Here is an 18,435-nt window from a genome sequence, read left to right as displayed (position 1 = left end):
TATTATTATTATTATTATTATTATTATTATTATTATTATTTTACCCCTATTATGCATGGGTACCCTTTAGTGTAGTCTGGGTTGAAGTGCGTTTGTTTGTTTGTTTGTTTGTTTGTTTTATTTGGACACGCGACAGTAAAGCCCGCCTACCGAGAAATCTGATAGGTTAGTTAGCACAAAGAGAGACCAGTCAGGACGCGCGCTGGTTCAATCCCTCACTACATCTGTCACTCTCTCTCTCGGTTTCTCCAGAGCCGTCTAACATTAGGACTGAATATTAAACTCTCTCTCTCTCTCGAATATCGGGATATTGTATAGAATTTGTGGGCGTCAGGGAGCTGCTATTAAAATGCAGGAGATTCCCGGAACTTCCCGGAAGAAATGTTTAAAAAAAAATGCGTAAATGATGTTCCATCACACACACACACACAGATAGAGTTGTGTCACATGCATAGTAGGGGTCTGCCCCAACTGCACCTTGGGATGAGCCGTGACTAATTATTATATTAACCTTAGCATTACCAAAAATATATTTCCGGTAAGAGAAATCTGGGTGTGGAATTGAGGAAATACTGGTTAGGGCAGGGCATACCTTTGTGTAAGACAAGAAAAGCAAAACATACACGTTGGTTACTGAAAGTAAGACAGACAGTACAGATGGTAGAAACAGTGAAGGATATCAATATATCTAAGCCAAATAGTGCACCATAGCTAGAATATTCGACTGAAACTTTATCAACAAAATCTATCATAGAATACAAAAAATATGGGAAAATAAGGAGATAAACTAACGCAGTTCCTCTTTGCTACACATCTCGGCGTGTAAGTTTATTTACTTACTACAATCTCTGTCATTGATTGTTATTCATATCATATAACCACAAGGTTATGATTTTGAAAAGTCATTTATTGTATACAAATGAGACAATATAGCATGTAATAATATTAATAAACAAATTATGCAGTAATGCAACTTATATGACATGTATATCAAAGATGAGATACAGTGTACATTCTCAACTGTTCAATTGCATTATGTAGTGTTTGAAGGTTTGTTGGCCAGCAATATAGGTTGAAGACAATTTCTATTTTAGTGAATGATCTGTGTGTACACATAATATACATGCTGTCTGAGTGTCAGCTGAATGCAGATGAACAGGTTGGGTAACAGGTAAAAGGGGAGTTAGAAATGAATGGAATGCCTCCTGACTAGACAAATAGGTATTTTCAATGTCACTGTGACATGTAACAGCTAGAAATAATGTGGGGTTTTCTCCTTCAACATTTGCTGATTCATGCAGTTAACCAATCAGCCATATGGCATATCATTTGGCAGCAGTGCAATGCATAAAACCATGCAGCTACAGGTGTCAGTGCCAGTTGAAGTCAGGAAAAAGGCCAGATGACACATTTCCAGTCTTCAATTGTCCACTTTGGGTGAACTTGTGCCCACCATGCTCACCATGTTTGTGGTTTTTTGACTTACTGGAGACTCCTTAACCGCTTGAACCAGTCTGGCCATTCTCTTCACAGAACTACCGCTCACTGGATGATTATTGTTTTTCAACCATTCTCCATAAATTCTACATAAATCCCAGGAGATCAGCAGTTTCTGAAATATGCAAACTGGCAAAGTCACTGAGATCACTTTTTCCCCCATTTTGATGATTGATGTGAACATTCGCTGAAGCTCTTGATCTGTATTTGGATGAATTTTATGCATTTCACTGATGCTGCATGATTGGCTGATTGGATAATTGCTGGAAAGAGTAGGGGTACAGATGTTCCTATTATAGTGGCCGGTGAGTGGATATTAAAGATTTGAAAAAAGAAACCTGTGCAATAGTATATTCCCTACAATATCCACACATCTGACTAAGAAATTTTCCCTCCTCTACATGCAATTTTTTTTTAAACTAATACATTCAAATGAAATTGTGATGTTTGCATTTATCATTTGATATAGTAGAAGTGACTTGCAAATGCAAAATAATGCGAAAAAATTACAGAAATGTCATTCTGTCTTCAGGCATTTAACACTTCATCATTAGAGACACTTTCACACTGCAGCTGGCAAAATTCAAAGTGAGAATGAGGGAAACAGCATTTAAATTTTTTTGGAATTAATAGCAAGAATATGTAATGGAAAATAGAGTTTTTCCACAGATTTGATAAAAAAATATATATATATTTCATCAGTCAGCCCATGAGGCCTTGGCCACGATAGGGCACCAAAACAGCTCTGTGAAGTTGGAAGAACCTGATCAGAAATGATCAGAAAACAAATACAACAAAGGATAAACAAATTGTATTGACACTGCATTAACTCCTATTCACTGTATCTGATAGTTAGCTTTTCTCTTATAATTTCAAGAAATTCAATTACCCATTGCATGTCTGAAGTTTACAATACCTGAAAAGCAATTCCTAATTCTGAAATACCTACTGTACTACCTGTGTGAAGTCTCTGTGTTCCCACTAAAGTTACAGACAGTTCAGTGTCCATTTGTAATGATAACTCAGGGTTTCTCAGAAGTTGCTGCAAAATTCCGTGTCATTTTACAGACTATTTGCAGGTGGTAATACTGATTGTTTGTTTTCTTTTGATAGCATGTCGACTTCAACTAATGTAACAAGCCTGTGTGATTCAGAGGACAGGTTATGCAGTAAGTAGCACAATTTCTTATATCACTATTCTTTAGTTAGGTCACAAAATTGTAATGGGTGCACATCATTTGCTATGTGGGGTTCTTGAATTAGTGTTTCAGTGGTGCATTAGGCAGCATTGTCTCCTCACAGCTCATAGGGTCATAGGGTCTGATTCTGTTTGTGTGGAGTTTCACATGTTCATTTACTGTTCATGTGGATTTCCTCTGTCGTCGTCCCTCAACCCCCCCACCCCCCCCCCCCCCCGTCCAAAAACATGCAAATAACCAGATTGTTTATGCTAAATTGCCCCTATGACCTCTGTTATGAAAATAGATTAATTACTAGATTTATTCAAAATATACTTTTTCATTGGGATGTGTTTGCCATGTCATGTTGTGAGCAACAGAATGCTAACAAGGATATTAAGTGAGTATGGGCTTTACTGGCAACATTACCCTCATTTAGATCATGTCATTGAATTTATGATTTGGTAGCTTGAGTTGCAACACAATGGGAGAGAGCATGACTGTTGTCGGATGTGGACATAGTAGACGTGTTGTCTTTAAAGGAGAGCACAAATTAACCACAACCTTGCCACAATTTTAGTATTTTAATATTCTGAGAATTTGAAAAAACAAAAAAAGTTTTAAAAATAAATAAATAAGTAAACATAAAGTAAATCATTTTTTAAAAAGTACATGCATAAAGTTAATTGTGCACAAGCATTATGATGTCATGAACTCAATTTAGCATCTCATGACCACGTTAAAATAAATTAAGTGCACAATTAAGTACATCATGAGTTTATTTTTATGGCCTGTCTAGGGATTCATACAGTTGCCCTATAAAGAAAAAAAATGGACAATTAAAGCTATATTAAATGGTATGGCAGACTACCTCCATATACAGATTTACAGAAACATCATGAGAATGGAAATCTTTATTGTACATATTGTCACAGGTACTAACCACCAGCTGAACAAGCAAAACCTATTGTTTGCTCTGCACAGGGTGCACCAGACCTCAGAGTCAATTTATTCCAAGGGTCTGTACACCTGTGATGTTTATAGACATGAACTAGACCAATAAATCTAGCTACTTATTTAAGATACAGTATAGAGAACAACACTAGCAGCTCTGGTTGCTTCCGTGTCAGACCACATGTACATCAAATTGTGCTATCCACTTAAAAACGTGTAAGTAAGGCTGTTCTCCTGCCTTCCAAAGCTGGTGATAATCTCCTCTCATTTCATCTCATCTATTGTACCTCAGTAAGTGTACTTTTATATATAAGTAGCAGCTTTTTTCTTAAAATGCCACAGAATTTTTCAGTGTATATGAAATTTGTTTGTCAACCTTCCTTTGTTAGCATTGCTAGATATTATTAAACTTATTACCTATAAAATTCATTCTGTACAATCTTGCATCATGTTTATCGGGAAATGATGTGCTTAGTGGCTCTGCACTGATTGGGTGGTAGAATTCTATGGTACTAGGAAATCCACTACACCAAATTTTCTCTTTTGCACAATGTCATTCGCGTTTGATTTACAACCCCAATTTTGAAAAAGTTGGGACAGTATGGAAAATGCAAAATTTTAAAATTCATTTAAAAATTCATTTCACCCTGTACTATAATGAAAACACATTATTTAGACATTATTTGATGTTTTACTTTGTGAATTTAATTTATTTTTGAAAATATACACTCATTTTAAATCTGATGACTGCAACACACTCCAAAAAAGTTGCAACAGTCGACTGTTTACTACTGTGCAACATCACCTTTTCTTTTAATAACACTTATTAAGTGTTTGGGACTGAAGACACCAGTAGGTTAAGTTTAGCAAGTGGAATTTTCCCCCATTCATCCATTATGCATTTCTTCAGCTGGGCCTTTGTTGCCTTATTTTGCGCTTCATAATGCGCCACATATTAGCGATCGGAGACAGGTCAGGTCTGCAGGCAGGCCATGCTAGCACCCGTACTCTCTGCTTGCGCAACCATGTGCTTGTAATCTGGGCAGAATGTGGTTTGGCATTGTCCTGCTCTGGATGGCAGCATATGTTGCTCCAAAATGTGTACATATCTTTCTGCATTAATGGTGCACTCACAGATGCGCAAGTTACCTATACCAAGGGCACTGACACACCCCAATACCATGACAGATGCTGGCTTTTTGGCCTGACGCTAATAACAGCTTGGATGGTCCTTTTCCTCTTTGGCCTGGAGAACATGATGGCTGTTTTTTCCAAAAACTATTTGAAATGTTGACTCGTCGGTGCACAAAACACGATTCTACTGTCCATCTCAGATGAGACCGAGCGCAGAGAAGTCAGCGGCGCTTCTGGACAGTGTTGATGTATGGCTTCTGCTTTGCATAGTAAAGCGTTAACTTGTATCTTTGGATGCAGCGGCGATTGGTGTTGACTGACACAGTTTTACCAAAGTATTCCCGAACCCATGTCAGGATATTCATTACAGACTAATGATGGTTTTTAAGACAGTGACGTCTGAGGGATCGAACATCACACACATTCAGAACTGGTTTTCGGCCTTGCCCTTTACGCACCAAGATTCTTGACTCTTTTAATTATATTGTGTACTGTAGAAGGGGAAATGCCCAAAATCCTACCGATTTGATTTTGGGGAATGTTGTTCTCAAAGTGTTGGATTATTCACGGACGCGTCTGTTGGCAGATTGATGAGCCTCGACCCATCCTTGCTCTTGAAGTACTAGGCCTTATTTGGAGGCTCCTTATATACTATGATTAGACAATCACCTCACCTGTTTCACATCACCTTTTTATTTCAACTTATCACATTGCTATTAGTCCTAAATTGCCCCTGTTCCAACTTTTTTGGAATGTGTTGCATCAGGTTCAAATCTTTAAAAAAAACTATGCAGTTGATCAGGTAAAACATCAAATATCTTGTCCTTATACATTTTTTGTTTAAATACACGTCAAAGTACATTTACAAATCACAATTTTTTTTTAGCATTTTCCATTCTGTCCCAACTTTTTCAGAAATGTACTATGCCCTAATGCAGTGATTTTATTGAGAGCTTTAAAGTGGATTTTGGGTAGACAGCTCACCTGCACCCAAACTTTGTGGTGTGTATTCCAGCTTATACAGTATATGATGGATCATGATATGTTATTGCATCATGTGCGACATGCACTGGTAATATGTTAGTGTCTTATTGCTAGCATTTGTGCAATCACACCAATTTTCTGAAGCTGATCCCTTTGTAAGGCAGATAAATGACATCTCGCTCCTAACATTGAAACTCATTAGCCAACATTTGGTTAACGCATGGAGTCGAGTGTGGTTTCCACAATCTGCTCTGCCAAACATGTGCAAATCAACCGTGAATAATCTGCTTTTTTGGGCCTGCCACCAAAGAAGCACTGCATAGAAGAGTGCAGGTTTCAGAATCACTAAACCAGCAATCGAATAAACCATCCACATGGCACTTTCAGTCCCTGCAACTCAGTTCTATGAATAAGCACCTACAAGGTGCCTTTGTTGTAGGCACAGGGTCATGTGACCCTGGGTAGTATTCCAGCATGATAACGACCCCAAACGCACCTCCAAGATGACCACTTCCTTGCTAAAGAAGCTGAGGGTGAAGGTGATGGACTGGCCAAGCATGTCTCCAGACCTAAACCCTATTGAGCATCTATGAAGCATCCTCAAATGGAAGGTTTAGGAGCACAAGGTCTCTAACATCCACCAGCTCCGTGATGTCGTCATGGAGGAGTGGAAGAGGACTCCAGTGGTAACCTGTGAAGCTCTGGTGAACTCCATGCCCAAGAGGGTTAAGGCAGTGCTGGAAAATAATGGTGGCCACACAAAATATTGACACTTTGGGCCCAATTTGGACATTTTCACTTAGGGGTGTACTCACTTTTGTTGCCAGTGGTTTAGACATTAATGGCTGTGTGTTGAGTTATTTTGAGGGGACAGCAAATTTACACTGTTACACAAGCTGTACACTCACTACTTTACACTGTAATAAAGTGTCATTTCTTCAGTGTTGTCACATGAAAAGATATAATCAAATATTTACAAAAATGTGAGGGGTGTACTCACTTTTGTGAGATGCTGTATATATACAGGTATATATAGTTTCTGCATTTGTGACTAAGGACACAGAATCTCATAAATAACTTTTGATGTCATCTAGCTGAAATATTTAGCTTCAAGGAGAGTGGGATGTGAGGGAAATTCCTGTCTAATGGGCTTCTCATTCATTCTCTCTCTCTCTCTCTCTCTCTCTCTCTCTCTCTCTCTCTCTCTCTCTCTCTCTCTCTCTCTCAGTAACACGGGTATACCAACCGGAACTCATAGTGATTCCAGTGTTGCTGCTGGCAGCATTCCTCTGTATGATGCTAAGTTTGTGTTTTCTGACGCTGTTCCATAAGAAGGAGATGCAGCATAACTCTCAAAGACAACACGGCAGCAACAGGAGGCAGCACCTGCAGGGCATTGATGGTATGATAATAAATCTCTGTTTGACTGTATGTTTTTGTGCATGGACATTTGAGTTTATATATAAAAAAAAAAAACATAAAGAAACAAAACAACAACAATAATAGTAATGTTAATAATACTTCTTTTAAAAATTAAATAAGAAGTTTACTCCTTATCTAACTTCTCCTGCCAAATACTATAAAAGGCATATTATTTTAATCACATGGAGATTTTGAGTTTCTGTGTTGAAGCATACTCAGACATTTGCGACCCAACAGAGTGAGAAGATATATGGTAAAGCGTAACGTGCAGATTGGCTGATGTATTCCAAAATCTCAGCAATACACTGTATCTATGGTGTTGCAGTGTTTTTTTTGTTGTTGTTTTTTTTAAAAGAATCATCCCTCAGTATTGTTTGTTTCAAACTGTGTCTGTGTTTTAGGTTACTTCACCTCACAACTTGTTTTTATGATAATGAATGCTTGTAGCATAATATAGTAGCTTGTCAATTTGTGCTGCCTCAACAACACTCCTGCCTCGTACCTCTAGGGTTGGGGGTTCGATTCCCGCCTCCGCCCTGCGTGTGTGGAGTTTGCGTATACTCCCTTTGCTCTGATCCTGCCCCCCACCCCACAAATAATTTTAATATATATATAGTTATATTTACTCACTCATTTATTCAGTTATTTATTTATTTATTTAACTTGTCAACTATATGGCCAGAGCCATATCACCCTGCAGTTCTTGCCTGGTTTCCCACTGAAGCTAAACAGGGTTGAACCTGGCCAGTACCTGGATGGGAGAACTCCTGGGGCAAACTCAGGTTGCTGCTGGAAGTGGTATTAGTGAGGCCAGCAGGGGGTGCTCACCCTGTGTTCTTTGTGGGGCCTAATGCCCCAGTATAGTGACGGGGACACTGCAGTGTAGAAAAAGCACAGTCTTTTGGATGAGGTGTTAAACCGAGGTCCTAGCTCTCTATGATCATTAAAAATCCCCGGACATATATGGTAAAAGGGTAGAGGTATAACCCCGGTGTCCTGGCGAAATTCCCCCATTGGCCTTTCTCTGTCCTGGCCTCCTAATAATCCCAATCTCTGAAGTGGCTACATCACTCTCTCTTCACTAAAAGCTGGTGTGTGGTGGGTGTTCTGGCGCACTATGGCTGCCGTCACATCATCAAGGTGGATACTACACACCAGTGGTGGTTGATGAGATTCCCTCTCCAATATTATGTAAAGCGCTTTGAATTTCTAGAAATAAATGTAAGGACTTATTATTATTATAACTATTTGTGTATATACAGAGGAATACACTCTGAATGGGATTCCAGTCAATCGCAGGGGACCACGCACATACATTTGCATACTCATTCAGAAGCAACTTACCCTGAAGTTGCTTTTTTGTAAATGTTTACTGTTATAAACAGTGTTTTCTGCATTACTTGACTTTCTTGCATTCTCTTTTTTGATCGCTATCTCATTTCTCCAAGGTTGTATAATTGAAATGCTGTAGAATTGCTTCAACATAGTTAGAAGCTATCCTGTTGACATGGGCTTCATGAACAGATCCCTAGTACTATCACTAATATGCCTTGTTTCACAAATGTAAATCTGTTTGAGAGAGCACTACAATAAAGAAAATAAGTGATCAGAAAAGCCTAGATCGTTTGGGTGGATCCAAATCTGGTGTATACCCTTGATTATGCGTCAGCCCTTTCACTAGCTGTGATGAACCAAAGGTGTCAAGCATTTCTTTTGGCAGTACTATCCTTGTGGTTATCTATGAGGTTGAAAATAATTATGTATAGACTGGTAATAATCAAATCTTCAAACGAGGAAAAGTCACCAAGTGATTTCTGTTTGCATTGGAATTTGTCTTTAAAAAACAGCAGCTCCAACATATTCATAAAAGTACACTTGATACTTAGAAATAAGAACTAAAAAATACTGGTTAGCAAGTTTGTATCACACAGGGCAGACTTCACAGGGTTGAATTACACATGTCTGGTCAAGCAGATGCGATCAACATTGACAGATTTGCAGTCTGTTCCAGACCGGCTATCATATTGCACCAGATGCCATACACATTGCAATATTTAGTAGTACGTATTCCATGCATCTGGATTCCATGCTTGGGCACTGCTGGGGCTAAAGCTTCATCTGGTGAAACCACCAGTGACATGATGCACTCAGCGTAGGCATGCATCCCAGTCTGTAATACCATCTAAAGCACATACGAGTGTTTTGAGCTACCACTCCACAATTTGGACATTAGGCAGAGTCTTATCGAAATAGACAGTTGCAGATTGGAAAAAGACCAGACAATGTTGTTCCAATCTTTAATCTTCACGTGAGCCTGTTCCAATTGTAGCCTCAGATTACTGGGTGACAGGACTGAACCCAATGTGGTCTTCTGCTGTTGTAGCCCTTAAGGTTTGACATGTGTGTTCTGAGATGCTTTTCTTCTAACCATAGTCGTAAAGAGTGGTTATTTGAGTTCTCATAGCTTTCCTATCAGCTCGAAACAGTCACTTCTCCTCTGACCTCACTCATCAGCAAGGCATCTCCACTGCTGCACGCCAGACGTTTTTCCACACCATTATGAATAAATGCTAGAGACGCTAGAAAATCCTCAGATCACCAGTTTCTGAAATAATCAATGCAGTCCTTCTAGGACCAACAACCATGGTCAAAGTAACCGTGATCATATTTTTTCCTCCATAATGATGTTTAATGTGAATATTACAGTATCTGAAGCTTGTCAGCTGTATCTGCATGATTTTATGCACTTGCATGACTGGCACATGATTGGTCAATTGGATAAGTGCATGAATGACCAGGTGTACAGGTGTTCCTATTAAAGTAGCCGATAGGTATATATGGATTACTAAAAATGTATCTAGCAAATACCCATTACAGAGACCATTCCTTCCAGTTCTGTTATGATTAATACTTTAGGGGGACAAACATGCTTTTCTGCTAAGGTTATTATAATTTAGTCTAGATATCTTTGTAAATCTGTATTACTGTATTACAATCATCTGTATGTCTCTGCTTTGGTCCTTTACAGCACCACCGGAGCTGAACCCTTTGGACTGTGAAGTTGTACCTATGACAGTCCACAAGTCCAACACACAGCCTGCAGAACTGCACTTGTCCACTGAGAGGCAGCATTGTTCTTTTGAGCAAATCACCCCACTGTCCCTGTCTTTCACAGTAAAACCAGAAAACATTGTCACTCTCTACCAGGCCACTATGGAACAGAAGCCTGTTGTCTTACGAGTGCTCAATGGTATAAACATGGCATAAATAGAGGATAATTTTTAACTTCTTATGCAGGAAATAAACCCTTGTATGCTGGTTCCTGTGCTTTAAATATGGGAACTATTTTTTGGAACAAATTAGAAAGAGGATATTACTGTCATATAACACACACCACACGTAGGAAATATGGATAATTACCTATATATAGATCAGAGTTTTCATGACATTTTATTCTTACAAGGGAAAAGATATACTAATGCATGGCTACTGTATATTACATATATTGACTAGAAATATACAACAAACTTAGGACCATTTTGCACAGTAATGCTCCACTATGAATGCACCATCTATGATGTATGTGGGAACATAAATGTGAGAATACTACTAATATACTGTGTAGCCTACATTGCATATAGTAGTCATAATGCCATGAATTAGACTACTATGTGCAACTACAGTATGATCAGCTTACCTCTTTTGTTATCTATTCCCATGTAGAATCAGCAGATTCCAGGGAGCGCCAGGTCTTCTTGGGCTTTGCCCACTTCCTATCAGAACTGGGGCCTCATCCATGCCTGCCCAGACTACTAGGGGTTGTGAGAGACAGGGTACCCCTAATTATGATTTTGGAGGGGCTAGAGAACAGAGATCTTCTAGGATTCTTATGGAGATGCAGAAAGGTGTGGTATGGTCCTGGTTAAGATCTAGATGGGCAAATAATTACTCTATATAGCTAAATATATGTGGACTCCTGACCCTCACAGTCATATATGGTTCTTCCCCAAAAATTTGGAGGCACATGATTGTCTAGAAAATCTTTGTATGCTGTAGCATTACAATTTCCCTTCTCTGGAACTAAGAGGCCCAAACCTGTTCCAGTATGACACAAAGTGTACAAAGCGAGCTCCATGAAGCACCTGACCTCAACCTTACTAATGCTCTTGTAGCTGAAAGATCACAAATCCCCACAGTCACACCTCAAAATCTAGTGGAAAGCCTTCCCAGAAGAGTGGAGCTTATTATAACAGCAAGAGTGGGAATAAATCTGGAATGAGATGTTCAACAAGCACATGGGTGTGATGGTCAGGTGTCCACAGACAGACATTTGGCCATATAGTGTAGCTACAAATGAAATACACTAGAATAGAGAATTCAGTTTACATTCCGTAGGTTATGATATTACGTTCTCTCACGTCTTCACTTCCAGTGGGAGACTGAATATGATGGATATGATATATTGTCATGTATTGATTGTCACTTAATTCAAAATAGTTTACAATCATTGTCACAACCATACAGGAGCCCCCAGGTCTGGCGGCACCATGCGCTATTACAGAAAGATTGCTTTTCTCAATGGCAAGACAGATCGCGTCCGCTCTGGTTAGTACTACGTTAAACTGATCATGCCTTTTCTTTTGTTTTTATTCACAGTGTAAATGATTAAATTGTCTGATCCAGGAGTACCAGTATATGATGAAATATAGAAAGATACAGTACAGGTGTTTTAAACGGGTATGATACCATGATCTGCAAACTATAACTTAACTTTCAAGCACAGCCCTAACATAAATGAGATCATCACTAACCTTGAACTTTTAGGAACATCTACACAGTAAGAACTGCACTCATGGCAACATTGGTGCACGAAGTGTCTTGGTTGATGGAGACCTCTCCGTAAAGCTCTGGGGCTTTGGCCCAGCTTTTCATAGGAGGATGCAGGTGGGGACTTCAGGGGAGGTGAAGAAAATAGAGATGAGAAAGTGGCAAGCTCCAGAGGTGTTAGCCCATCAACCTGTCAGTCAAAGGAGTGATATGTGAGTAGAGCTGGTGTAATCCCAAAGCTGCAGTACATAATAAATCTGAGCTAATGAACTTTATTTGATCGTACAAGTAACAAAGCATTTCAATACTTGTCAGATCAGTCAGCACAAACATTTGTACTTGTATTTACTTACCTATTTGAGGAAGCACAGAAATGAAAGTTCCTCACATGAAATGAAAGCTCCTTACATACAATGAAAGCTCCTTATGTAAAATGAAAGCTCCCTATGATCATGTGTGTGAGCTGGACCCAGCAGAGCAAGATAACAAAAGCTAATGTTAGAAGAGAACAAAATAACACTGCAAAAACAACCAAACCTGAGTGACCTCAACTCTGTGAGACTTACGTATCTAGCTAGTAGAGATGGCACCAATCTGATATGCAGGATACCAGCAAAAAATGGTGGAGGGGGAAAAGAATTCATTTGATTAAGATATAGAAATCCATCCATCCATCCACCTTCTATATCGCTTATCCTTCTTCAGGGTCACAGGGAACCTGGAGCCTATCCAAGGAAGTATCGAAGACAAGATGGGGTTAACAAATAGAAATGGATTTGGAAAAGATTTATTTGGACTTGATTTTTTTTAAAATTGATTTTTATAATATTAATGCTTTATACTTTATTACATTGATTATATTTGCAATGTAAGTGATTTTTGTGCAAAATATTCACTTTTGTATAGTCGTATGTTTAGCTATGTATTTTTCCTGTTTTTGTTTGTTTTTGGGGTTTTTTTCATTTTCAATCTTCATTCTTAAAGAAAAGAATAAAAGATGGGAATCGGTATCGGCTGATACTCAAGGTTTTGGTATCAGGATCGGTATCACAGAAGAAAAAGTGGTATCATGCCATCTCTCCTAGTTAATGGTAACTGATAGTTTTGTTCATGGTGTACAAGGTAGACTTGTTAATTGCTCAGATAACTACATTACCAGGAAATCTGATTAACTTTCATCTAGCATTTGGTAGCTGTCACATTACCATGTGCACAAACCATTTTACTGTCATTTTACTGTATGTTTTACTAATATAATAATGGCACAGATTACATCCTCAGAAGACATTCACAAATGGCTTGTATACTTAAGTTGAAGTGAGGGGTGCACATGATGCTAAAAAATATTCTTCAGGTGCTTTTAATAACATGTTTCTACCAGAGATACCTCCAATTACCTAAGAGTTCAATCTTACTGCTGTAATGATTCACTGTAAGGGTCATGAAGTGGTCAAGCATGTTGATTTTCTTCTTTCTCATTTAGATGGTCATTTGGTATCTTGCTATATGAAATGGTAACATTAGGTGAGTTTGTTTCCAAACGTCGCAAAACTTATTTACTCGCCATTTCCAGTGACATTAAAAGATTAAACTGGGTTGTTTACGTCAGTGGTTCTCAAACTGGGAGGCCACCAGATAGTGCCAGGGGGGCCGCATAGAAATCCTACAAGATTATTTTTTATTGTAAATCAGGATTGTCAACCTTTGAACTATGACGTACATAAAAATGATACACATTAATTAATTAATTAATTATACACAGCACACTAAGACACACACCAAACAGAGACATGTTGATATACTAGTGTACAGTACTGTTATCCACACACTGATAAAACCTAAGACTATTTATAATGGATCAGTTCTTAGATAGAGGACATAGTCTCTTATCTGAGAAAGTTAATACAGGAGAGCATAGCGTGGAAAAAAACTAAGCTGAGAAAATTTGAAGAAGTTTGAGAACCACTGGTTTATATGAACTAAAATTACCTTTATTAGTACAGTTGTTCTCATAAATTTACATTCCCCTTGCAGAATCTGCAAAATGTTAATAATTTTTAAAAAAGAGGGATCATTAAAATTGCATTTGGTTTTTTATTTAGTACTGCTCTGAATAAGCTATTTTACATAACGGATGTTTATATATAGTCCACAACACACAATACTAACGGAATTTACACAAATGAACCAGGTCAGAAGTTTACATACGCTTGATTCTTAATACTATGTGGTGTTACCTGGATGATCAATGACTGTTTTTATGTTTTGTGATAGCTGTTCATGAGTCCCTTGTTTGTCATGTTACCCACTGTTCTTCAGAAAAATCCTCCAGGTCCGGCACATGCTGTGGTTTTCCAGCATCTTTCGCATATTTAACCCCTTTCCAACAGTGACTATATGATTCATACACACCTATTACAAAAGGTACAAACATTCAATGGTGCTCAAGAAGGCAACATAATACATTAAGAGCCAGGGGGGTGTAAACTTTTGACTAGGAATATTGGTGTAAATTGTTATTCTTTCGTCTTCTGGGGAAACATGTAAATGTCTTATGTAACTTCTGAAGGGCAGCACTAGATGGAAAAAAGTAAGATCTTTAAACAAAATAATAACAATTTACACCAATCATCCTTTTTAAAAGTTTACACCCCCTGGATCTTAATGTATTATTTTGCACATCAGTGAATGATTTCACCTTTTGTAATAGTTGTGTGTGAGTTCCTCAGTTGTCCTCGGTGTGAAAAGATGTATCTCAACATTATATAGTCACTGTTGGAAAGGGGTCAAATATGCAGAATAAGCTAGAAAAGCAAAGCATGTGGATTTTTCTAACAGTGGACAGTTTAACTGCTCAGGACAAACAAGAGACTCGTGTACAACTATCACAAAACATAAAAACAGTTGTGGATCATCCAGGTAACAACACACTTGTATTAAGAATCAAGCGTATGTAAACTTCTGACCTGTTTCATTTGTGTAAATTCAGTTAGTATTGTGTTTTTTTGTAAACATCTGTTATGTGAAATGTCTTATTCAGGGCAGTACTAAATAAATAACTAAATAAAATTGTGATGATCCCTCTTATTTTAAGAAAAATTATTAACATTTTTCACATTCTGCAAGGGGTATGTAAATTTATGAGCACAACTGTATGTGTTTTACAGTTCATTAAGCATGAACAATCTGCTGGAAACATGGACTAGTTAAACAGTGGCAACCTGTTTATCCAATGCTTAGAAATAAAATAAATGTCTCATTTAAATTCAGAAAAATACTTATCAGTCTGATTCACCATTTCTCCATTCGTCTGTTTTTAGGGGAACCCCCCTTCCCGAATGTAATGGCCAGTGAACTCCTGCAGTACTTACAGAGAGGGAAAAACCTAAAGAGACCAAAAACCTGTTCCAAGTCACTGTAAGTAAACAAACACAGACACATAAAGTTTAGAATATATAGTGTCTATTAAAAATTAAGCATTAAAAAAAAAAAAAAAATTTAGCTTACAACCACTTAGAAGACCATAGAAATGGTCTTACACTCTGCAAAGAGTGTTTTATTGCAACAGCTAACAAATCCCAATCACAATGCAAGGATCAATATACAGAACAGGAAATGGGTCTGGCGATGTGCAAACAGAGTATCCAAGAACAATTGGACACACTAGTGTCAAAAACCAGACATAACAAACATAGATTATTGTCAGGTGAAGTCAGAGCTGAACGAATATTTAGCAAAGTCCTTGTGCTGTGAGTGTACTCATAGAGTGTGTGGTGTTTATTAAGACCAGGTGTGTACAATCTGTAATCATAATATGTTCTGTCAGGGCAAAGTGGCTCTAATAAATAAGCAAAATATTCATATGTAGATTTAAATAATGTGTATGAAATATCTTTACTAAAGGGTGTCCATGCAATTTATTTTACAGTTAAGTTGGTTCCTGGCTACTAAAACATTTCAGAGCCCTTGCTTTAAAAGTACACTTTAATAAATAAATAAATAAATAAATATCCTTGCACTGTCTTACATTCCCAATATGAATTCACGCACTGCACTTTCTCAGTCCCTGAATAAATAATTCACTCCATCCACATGAGTGCATTTTAAGAATTCGTACATCCTTAAATGGTGTAATATGACCCAAAGATGTATTATTTTGCACACTTGTTGAACAGATTTTTATTTTCATTGTGCACAGTGTCGCTTTAAAAAGCATTGGAGCTGGAAATGAATGTTGTCCGTTTGTGTAAGATTGCATAGTATAATAAGTGTTATCTAAATGTTCAGCAAGCACACCTGAGATGTATTTCTAGCATACAGTGCCCTCCACTAATATTGGCACCCTTGGTAAATATAAGCAAAGAAGGCTGTGAAAAATTGTCTTTACTGTTGAACCTTTTGATCGTTTGTTCAAAATATTCAAAAAGAAGGCTCAGAGCTGTTAACTTGGGAAAGGGAGGCAGCACAAAGTATTGATAAAAATGGTGCCAATAATTGTTGCACACCTATATTTAGCAAAGATATTTTGTTTTGGATAAACCTGTGTTGTGTTTGCAATTGTTTGATATCCATGAGAGCAGAGTATTGTTGTGATTTTTTTTTAAACAAAAGATCAAAAGGTTAAACAATCCAGACCATTTTTCACAGCTTTTTTTGCTCATATTTACCAAGGGTGCAAATATTAGTGGAAGGCAGTTTACATACCAACAGGCAAGAATATAAAGAAGCACTTCACAATCACTATGTCCTATAGTAACATTATTTTTAGTAACATGACTCCTGCATATGCCCTAAGGAGGCAGTTTATCAGGCTCTAACCCCATTATGCATTTTGAATGCACCTAAATTTTCTGAATATAAAATCAATATTTTTCAGATTCTCTATCATTAAGGCATGTTGTCAGTGGAGACCACAAGACCGAGCTCCACTGAAGGAGGTGATTTCAATGCTCCAGAGAGCTGAGAGCCATGCCAGTGACACGGTGCTACTTCAAGCACCTGAGCCACTGGACATTGAGAAGTACATGCAGGCAGCAGGCTACGGAGAGGCTTACAATTTTGCTTTCCTGTAATACAATTTGAAAATACTTTCGCATATGTGCATTTTGTAGTTTACATTCACATGAATTACATACACTTACTGTATACTTCTGTAGGCCTAATTATAGTGTTATTTATATTGTGGGGTGTGGTCTGCCGCGGGGAGGGGGATACGGTGCACAGAGATACTGCAGGGTTGGGGGCGGTGGTTGGGGGGTAGCAGAACTGATTTTTAGTTTGGTAACTTATTTGGTAATAAACATAAACGTTTAAAAAAATAATTGTGTGTAACATAATTGTGTGGTTATGTTGAACTCCTGCTTGTGCAATATTGCTTAATTATCTACATACAGTATAAACATGTCTCAAAATTGTATGTCTTTTCGGTGTTATTAAGATTGAAGCATGCATTTTTTATAAATATATATACATATATATATATATATATATATATATATATATATATATATATATATATATATATATATATATATATATAATTTTTTTTTTTTTCCTAAGCAATATGTATTGCTTTTTTAAAAATATTGTTGCAGAACTTAATTGTTGGTGTACTTTTATGTTGAACCTAATTGTTACCTAGACAGCATGGAATCAATGTTAATTAATGTCATTTGAATCAGCGTTCGAATCTTATGTTCATTCCTAATCACTTAGGCGTCCTGATTAATATCAAAACAATGCTGACGGAATAACAATAATTTTACAGAACAATGTTTTTTCGATTATTTATTTCAAATGTTCAATACTGTCATAAAACACTGTCAACTTAATCCTGCTTATTACTCTGTGAAGTCAAATAAAAAACAAACTGGAAAACTTTGCTTTATAAATGAAACATAAAACTTTACAAAAAGAGTACAGTGATGATGATGACTATGATGATGACGATGATGACCACGATGATGATGATGATGACGATCATGATAACAATGATTTAAATGATGATTATGATGATGAATTCGACAATGATGGTGATGATGATGATGATGATCAGGGATGCACATAACTTTTTAGTTTGGTTCTCAGGAGATTTTGTATGGTACTCACCCCAAGAGTGGTCCCACCATAGGCCTGACTAAGCATCCTCCTCCTCAATGCTTTCCTCACTGTCTGCCTCACTATCTTCCATTTCAATTATAGTACAGGATGATAGACTTGCTGCTTCCTCGATGGTGGAAGATGATGCACTTACCTGATAGAGCCATGGGCTGTCCATAGGTCTACAGCTGGCTTTGGGTAAAATCTTTCTGTGGATGCGCATCAGGGCTGAGAGATGAGTATTTGACAGATGGAATCTGCATTTTCCTGCTTGCTTTAAACGCATCCATTCTCTTATAGTTGAGTCTCGGTCAAGAGGCAGGATGGCCTCCATATTTAT

The 18,435-nt window shown here is 37.6% G+C and overlaps 1 protein-coding gene across 1 annotated transcript; it reads left to right on the top strand.

The window, feature by feature from the left end:
• The first annotated feature begins 534 nt into the window (after positions 1–534).
• Positions 535–17,471, top strand: styk1a (serine/threonine/tyrosine kinase 1a). The gene is made up of 10 exons (XM_017482550.3): positions 535–822; positions 2,611–2,666; positions 6,976–7,149; positions 10,198–10,419; positions 10,893–11,074; positions 11,694–11,774; positions 11,994–12,208; positions 13,480–13,520; positions 15,317–15,413; positions 16,873–17,471. The coding sequence occupies exons 2-10, from the start codon at positions 2,612–2,614 to the stop codon at positions 17,066–17,068; spliced, it is 1,263 nt and encodes a 420-aa protein (XP_017338039.1). The 5' UTR covers positions 535–822; position 2,611; the 3' UTR covers positions 17,069–17,471.
• The last annotated feature ends 964 nt before the right edge of the window (positions 17,472–18,435 follow it).

The sequence above is a fragment of the Ictalurus punctatus genome, chromosome 12 (assembly GCF_001660625.3).
Source record: "Ictalurus punctatus breed USDA103 chromosome 12, Coco_2.0, whole genome shotgun sequence".
Classification (NCBI taxonomy): Eukaryota; Metazoa; Chordata; class Actinopteri; order Siluriformes; family Ictaluridae; genus Ictalurus; species Ictalurus punctatus.
Note: the sequence above shows the minus strand (reverse complement) of the source record. Positions and strands in the feature narration are given on the sequence as shown.